The sequence below is a fragment of the Coffea arabica genome, chromosome 4e, assembly GCF_036785885.1.
Source record: "Coffea arabica cultivar ET-39 chromosome 4e, Coffea Arabica ET-39 HiFi, whole genome shotgun sequence".
Lineage (NCBI taxonomy): Eukaryota > Viridiplantae > Streptophyta > Magnoliopsida > Gentianales > Rubiaceae > Coffea > Coffea arabica.
In genome coordinates this window covers 10,355,188-10,362,969 of record NC_092317.1, presented here as the reverse complement: position 1 = coordinate 10,362,969, position 7,782 = coordinate 10,355,188, and the positions used below count along the sequence as shown (strand labels likewise).

At 35.4% G+C, this 7,782-nt stretch overlaps 1 protein-coding gene across 1 annotated transcript; it reads left to right on the top strand.

The window, feature by feature from the left end:
* Nucleotides 1–3,283: 3,283 nt before the first annotated feature.
* On the top strand, nucleotides 3,284–7,527 carry LOC113740735 (arabinosyltransferase XEG113-like). The gene is made up of 3 exons (XM_027268265.2): nucleotides 3,284–3,612; nucleotides 4,035–4,476; nucleotides 5,638–7,527. The coding sequence occupies exons 1-3, from the start codon at nucleotides 3,284–3,286 to the stop codon at nucleotides 7,525–7,527; spliced, it is 2,661 nt and encodes an 886-aa protein (XP_027124066.2).
* The last annotated feature ends 255 nt before the right edge of the window (nucleotides 7,528–7,782 follow it).

Sequence of the window (7,782 nt, the reverse complement as noted above, 5' to 3'; positions counted from 1 at the left end):
TTTCAGTCATTGGCGCAATTTCTTTAACCACGCCTATTATATTTTTGCATTAAAAACCCATTTCCATGTCAAGTTCAAAAATCAAACTATGTTTTTCCAAGAAAATAAAAAATAAAAAAATAATAATTTCAAATCCACCTCTAAGCATTATTTTTTAACAAAGGCACCTATTCTGAAATCATGAGTAAAAGTCAAATAAAGAAGCTTATCTCGAAACAAGAATAAAAGTTTAATATGATGTTCTAAATAAAAGATCATATAGTCTAGCCAAACATATTGCACACCAAATTATATATTTGAATAAAATATCATTGCAGGAAAAAGTGGAATGGAAAAGTGTGGTAGCGACTCAAAATAAGCCAAAACGAGAAAAAAAAAAAAAAAGGAGTACGCAAGGGTCTTTCCTCAAATACTTTTTTTAAAAATTTTTTTTTCCTATTCTTAGTAGTTAGAAATCAATTGTTTCCTCTTAATTTGGTTTCATTTTTTCTTTGACCAAATTAAGGGATAATCCAATAAATAGTTAGTTATTGAAGCATTAAATTGCATTCTTGTGAAAATATAAGGTTATTTTTTGTAATTTGACCGATTGTCATGGAAGGAAAATGTAGGTTCAGTAGATGGTAATTTTATAACTTAGAGTAGTTGGCCACCAAAAGAATTTTAGATCTCTACCTACATTCCAAATATCCAGGCTTCCTTGAAAATTTCACCAATAAGTATGTAGACACCTGTTTGCACCGGTGGTGGTTTAGTGTCTTCCGAATTTTCCTTTGACCTCTTTAAATCCCCCCTCCCCTAGTATAGAGAGTAGGAGTAGATGTAAAAAAATAAAGAAAGATGGTAGTGTTCCCCCCTTACCCGGTATAGAGTAGGAATCCATCACTTCTAGAGGCTATAGATCATGTATAGCTCTCATAGTATGGTTAGTTGAGGTAGTGAATGTACAGCTCTTACAGACATCTGGTATAGCGAGCCGATTGTTTCTGCTAGGAAGTATTCCTTCCTCTATTCAATAAAAATAGTTACTTTCTACCTAAAAAAAAAAGCGTAAACTAGACGATAACTTTTAGCATAGACTTGGAGAACGAAAACTTCAATTTTATTCCTTTTTACAACTTAAGTGAGACTTCTTTTTTTTTTTTTTTTTTTTTTCTACTTTGGTAGGAATGAAATCAGTGTGGCTGGCCTTACATGGATAAATCTCAACATGGAAAGTTGATGAATATTATTATCACTGGACATTAAATTTTGAGAAGACTAGTGAGATATGCTCTTGAATTAAAAGCAGGACTAGTGTTTCTTTGGGTGTCATTTCTGAACTTCACATTTCTTTTTAGAGTAGCCTCTCGGAGCATAGAAAAGGTACAACATTGCTTTCCTTTCTGATTGACTACGTATCTAATTCAATTCTCTTTATTTCTTTCCCTTACGTTTTCTTTTCTGCTAAAGGTTGATGTACTAACTGATGTAAACTTAACTTGCATTTTAGTGGTCATTCTTCTGTAAAACAAAGATAGGGATATGCTTTAGGATAGAAAGCTATACAGAGATCTTCAGAGGTGAACTGGTGTTTCATTTATTTAATTTTTTTTTTCAAAAAAGAAGAGAAAAAATTCAAAATGAAAACTTATATTTTTTGTTAGTGATTCAAAGTCGATGCAATTCATTTCAAGTTCAATTTTGTTTTCTAATGTATGCATTACCTATTCAAGTTAGTTGTGGGATAGCATTTTATGATATAACACAAAATAGCTTAGTTGAAAAAATCATGTGATTTTACAAGTAACGCTCATCGTAAATAGTTGATGGTAAAACCGTACATCCACAGCTTGGGGGTGGGGGTCAGGGTTGGGTTTGAGGGCAGGGATCTTAAAAGACATACAAAAATGGAAAGAAAATTGAAATCTTTGGAAAATTCGGTACAAGTCAGGCTGACTTTTGGACGATTACACAATTAATGTCCAATTAATTAATATGCATTAATTAGTTGAAGGCAATATTGTTCTTATTATGATATTTACTATTTAATGCAGTCACCATAATCTTCCATCTCTTGGCGCTGTACAATTATTTGCACCTCATCAATATATTTTTGTATTCATTTTCTTTATTCTTTGAGCAAATTTGTATTTATTTTCACCTACGAAAGCTACGAGGCAAAGCAATTTAAGTAATTTCTTAGAAAAACACAGAGTCCAAATTAATGTTACCAACTGCATCTATAGTTTGTATACTAATATATAGTCCTCTTCATTTGCCAACTAATAGTTGACTTGAGCATATTAAGTTATGACTTATTTAAGCTTGATCATATTGTCATATTAAGTTTCTCACACACAAACACACACACACACACACATATATTGCTGTTGGATTGAATCAAAATATTGTTTGATTCCATGATCATGTATTTAGTTAAGTGCCTGAATCCCAATGAATCTTGCTTTTTCCTTTGCTAGTATCCATTAAATTAAATTACGAAAGAAAATCAGTACATGCGTAAACTAACAACTAATAAACAAACTAGCGAAACAAATTGCCCGGTTTTTGCCTTGATCTTCCCAAGTAATCGACGTGCCATCTTCCCAAGTATAACTCCAACTATTGATATACAACAATCTTTGGTAGTTCCTTTCCATATTACCAAAGAATCAAACAAAATATTCATGTCTTTTTACAACCCATCCTTCCTAGAACTATACCATGGTCAAGTATGAAGTCTTTGTACTCCCTGTCTCTCTCTCTCCAAATAACACTTGAAAGCTAAGGACAAGACAACTACTCCTATAAATAAGTCATTGCTTATGCCAAATTGCCAATTGACTACTCCTATAAATAAGTCATATACACAGCTACAGTAAGGCTAATGCCGAATTGCCAATTAACTGTGTAAAATTCTGTGACAAACTGCATAGTCATTGCTTATGATTATCATATACAACTAACATACCTAAGATTCATTACTTATGAATTATGAACGTGCTCATGTATATTGTGGTTTGCTTGCTCATTTGTGTTTCATGTTAGATTGTTGTTCTGGGGTACCGACATTTTGTATTTGTGTGTGATGCCAACCTTGTGGCAATCTTATCTGCTTTGAGATTTTATTGCGGATGCTGAAGTGTTCATTTATGTCAAATTGAATATGTGTAGTGTTTGTTCAATAACAATGAAACACCATTTCTTTTGTTAGTTATCACCTTGACTAATTTTAATCATTTGAAGAAGTGAAAGCCACACAAGAACGGAGAAGAAACAGGCCGTTGAGAGCAAGGAAGACATGCAATCCTCAGACAGAAGCTTGGCAGATATGCAATCTGACATGCTTTTGGAGATGTTTGCTTCCTTCACCATGATAGAAATTATTATGAGCATTTCTGCTGTTTGCAAATGCTGGAAATCGCTTTCTTCTGAGCTAACAATGTGGAAAACCTTAGACTTGACCATGTTCAGAGACTACTTTAGATCCCAACACTTGGAAAGAGCTAATGAACGTGGGTTACTATTCTTCAAGGCTGCTCTAAATCTTGGTGGCCACAAAACGGAAAAACTTAAGTTTGATATTTCACCCGATATGAAAGATGGGCTGTTGGTCTATGCTGCTGAAAGGTACTTTATTTGTGAATCATTTCTTGTGCATTGCTAGGATCTAGGCCCTATTCTTACCTGTTTAACATTTTTTTTTTTTTTGCAACTGACTAAAAGTTTTGTATTTGAGAAGAAGTTAAATACGTGCATTTGTTTCAAACTTTTTATGAAATGGAATGTTGTTTGTCAAAGTATCTATGGTCACTTCTCATAATTGACCAAGAGTACACGATACACTTTGAATTTATTTTTATCTTAAAACAAGAAAAAGAGGAAATTTGTAATTCCTTATGCAAGTTAAAAACAAATTAAAACCCTTATATTAATCTAGTTTTTAGGGTAAGAAATCTATAATCTAATGGTAAATAACTGATAAATTGACAATTTAGAAACTCTTTTTCAAGTTTAACTTTCATATATACTAACACAGCATTTCTATGTAGGTGCCCCCATCTGAAACACCTTTTTCTTCCATCTTTACTGTTATTAACAGACCAAGGGCTATCGACAGCTTTTGAATTGTGGGGAAGTACTCTTGAAACTCTCATTATTTCACTCTATACTCGTCAGCCTTCTGCCAGCATATTTCAAATCATTGGTCAAAACTGCAAGATTTTGACAGTGCTCATGCTTCGTGTATGCGATCTTGATAATCAAATTTCTTCCACCATAACCAATTGCTTACCAGGGTTGAAGGTCTTCGTTCTTCGATGTGATGCTACAGAAAAGGACGCCCTGAAGAATTTACTAGACGGTTTGGCAAACCTTGACGAACTCTACATCTCCATCAGTGCCATTGCACTAGCAACAGACCCTTTTGGATTATCCGAAATTCTGGCACCCTTCCAAGATGAATCAATTGTCCAGAAAGCTTCCATGCTTCGAGTATTTCATTTTTGCCTAGGAACTTGTGCAAAAGTTCTAGGTTAAATTGTCCTTGCCTAGTTAATTAATGAATCATACTGCACAATGACTTAATCTAATAAGTGCAGTGTTGCAACCATGGAATGTCTTGCTTCCTTGGAAACTCATTATTATTTATGCTCTCTCATATTTGGTGCGCATCTTCCTCAACAATATATCTTTGGGTAACTTCATTGGTTTTACAAAGTGTTTCTGAGAATCTTTGCATGAAAACTTTGACATCATTACAAAAAATTGTCTTATTACATTATTTTTTCATGGCATATGGACTTAATATTCATAATTATAACATTGCAATATAACAAGAATGAGCCCTCTGTCCCATCAATAACATACTAGTTCACTTTTGAGTGTCCAGAATTATTTGCATGTATGACATTTGAAGTACTCTAATACTTAGCTTTCATATTCCTTTCAAAGACCCTCTGACATGATTAGACAAAATTTGCACATTTAACTTATTTGTTGTATAAGTAAGTTTTTATCAACCACAGATATATAACCATCTCAATTTATAATTCCTTCTAAAAATGATTGGTCCAGCCCCAATCAATAGGAAAAGATAGAGCATGGCAAACAATTTCATGGTGGCCTGAAGCTATTGTAGCAAGGGGCGCAGTATTCCGGTAATAATATTTTCTAGCCAAGTTTCAGCTTTAAACAAATGCTTTGGTTGACTTTCACCAACAAAATCCCCAACTCCCTTTCCCTAATTCCGTTTGGCCATAGCCTAAAGCTCATGCATTCAACAACCTAATATTACATAGCATAATCTAAAGAAAAAAGCCGTGGAATCTATCAAATTGTAGATATGGCTTTAAGTAGCCCACTCGAATATATATGGCAAGTTGCAAGTCAATTTTTGCTAATCTATTCGACTTCTGCGGCAATACATGCCATTAGACCATAACCCAAAGCTCATAAAGAGCAAAATGCAGTATTAAATACCACAATCCACAAATATAATCTCAAATAGCCATAATTACTCATTTAAAAGTACTTGTCCACATTTCCATGGCGATTTACTACAAGTAGATATTAACCTACCTGAATAATTTGAGTTTCATTCAATTAAAGTCAAATTCCTTTGTGGGTTCTTTGGGAATGTATTGATCATTGTAGAGGAATAATCCATTGAAAAATATGGCAAATTGCAAGGCAATTTTTTTGCCAATCTATGCAATTGCGGTTATAGGAGCATCCCTGTATTGTCTTTTCATATTCTCTGATGTTTATAGCTCCTCTTCCTCCTCTTTTTCCCTCTTGTCCAGTAGTCCAGGCCAAAGCCAGGCATCCAATTCATCTCATAGGACTAATAGTGGGAATCCTTCACTGGCTCCCATTTCCAGGATGGAAAACAAATTAGTCAAACCTATCTGGGCGGTCCCTCCGGCTGGCTCTCAGAAGATGCCTCCTCGTAAGGCCTTCAAATTGAGCAAGAAGTTGGTTCAACAAAGAGTGAAGGATAACATTATAATAGTTACCTTTGGTAACTATGCTTTCATGGATTTCATCTTAAACTGGGTAAAGCACCTGACAGAATTGAGTATCGAAAATCTTCTTGTTGGTGCCATGGACACAAAACTGCTGGAGGCTCTTTATTGGAAAGGAGTACCAGTTTTTGATATGGGTAGACAAATGAGCACAATAGATGTTGGCTGGGGCTCACCAGACTTTCAGAAGATGCAAAGGGAGAAAGCTATTTTGATAGATGCTTTCCTCCCTTTTGGTTTTGAGCTGTTGTTGTGTGATTCAGATACGGTTTGGTTGAAGAATCCCCTACCATATCTAGCACGTTTCCCTGATGCAGACATATTGACATCCACAGATCAACTTATACCAACAGTCGTGGATGACAGTTTGGACTTCTGTGAGCAAATTCAGTTTGCATATAATGTAGGTTTATTTCATTGGCGGCCGTCAAATTCCTCAAAAAAATTTGTAAAAGAATGGATAAAACTGATTCTAGCGGATGAAGGGTTATGGGATCAACAGGGTTTCAATGACATTATTCGCCGGCAACTTGGCCCATCTGTTGATCAAGATAGTAAACTTACTTATGCTTATGATGGAGAGCTGAAGTTGGGTTGTCTCCCAGTAAGCATTTTTGGTGGTGGGCATACTTTTTTCGTCCAAAAGATGTATCAACATCTTGGACTCGACCCTTATGCAGCGCATGCAACATTCCAGACTAGTACTGAAGCAAAGCGTCACAGATTCCGAGAAGCAAATCTTTTGTTCGATCCACCAAGTTACTATGATGTCCCTGGAGGGTTCTTGACGTTTAAACCTTCTATACCCAAGAATTTGTTACTGAATGGAGAGCATAATATTCAATCACACTTTTCTCTTGTTAATTACCAAATAAAACAAATTAGAACTGCATTTGCTGTTGCTTCATTGCTTAATCGTACATTGGTAATGCCTCGCTTATGGTGCCGGATGGATAGTGTTTTTTTTGCACATCCTAGAGATTTGACAGGCAGTATTATGAGACAACCTTTTATCTGTCCTTTGGATTATGTATTTCAGGTTAACATCATGGTGAAAGAATTGCCAGAAAACAAATTCGGACCTTCGATCAGATTTAGGGAGCATTCTTTATTTGACAATCCATCCATGCCCCAGAAGGTGAAAGATTCATGGCTTGATGTAGATCTTTGTCAAGAGGGGTCACAAGGCTGTCAAGTTTCATCAAACACTACAAGAAGTCAAACAGGAGTCCTCAAATTTCCCAAAAATAGCTCTGAACAAACATACACGACCGTATTCTCATCCTTCAAAACTGTCAAAGTCATTCAGTTTTCATCAATGCGAGATGCCTTCGCAGGTTTCGCTGACAAGCTCAAGGAAGAAAAGTTCAGGAGCCGCATGAAGGCATATATGGGTAGATGGTGTTGCGTGGAAGATCACGATCCACCCCACATATACTATGACATCTACTGGGACGAAAAGCCTGATTGGAAACCTGAACCACCTCAGACCCCTGAAGATGACCATCCACCTTCTTAAGGCTCTTACTCTTGTCTGTGATGATGTTGCTCAATGTGTATAATGCTAGAGATGTCTTAATACCTAAAGTCAAATAATGTTGTTACTTGTTAATTTTGCCCTTGGATTAAGTACTTTTAGCATTCTTTCCATAATTGGTAACAGATATTCATATTGTCTAGGCCAGCACCTGGCATGGTTAAGCTTCATAGACCAAAAAAAAATTTTTTGGTAAATTACACCCATTACCATGTGATCCATATAACATTTTAAACA

What these genes read in the sequence shown, in the direction of transcription:
- LOC113740735 (XM_027268265.2), top strand. Translation starts at nt 3,284, where the DNA reads ATGCAATCCTCAGACAGAAGCTTGGCAGATATGCAATCTGACATGCTT. An exon ending in TTGGTCTATGCTGCTGAAAG is followed by an intron (nt 3,613 to 4,034) that starts GTACTTTATTTG and finishes ATTTCTATGTAG; the next exon opens with GTGCCCCCATCTGAAACACC. An exon ending in AGAAAGCTTCCATGCTTCGA is followed by an intron (nt 4,477 to 5,637) that starts GTATTTCATTTT and finishes TGATCATTGTAG; the next exon opens with AGGAATAATCCATTGAAAAA.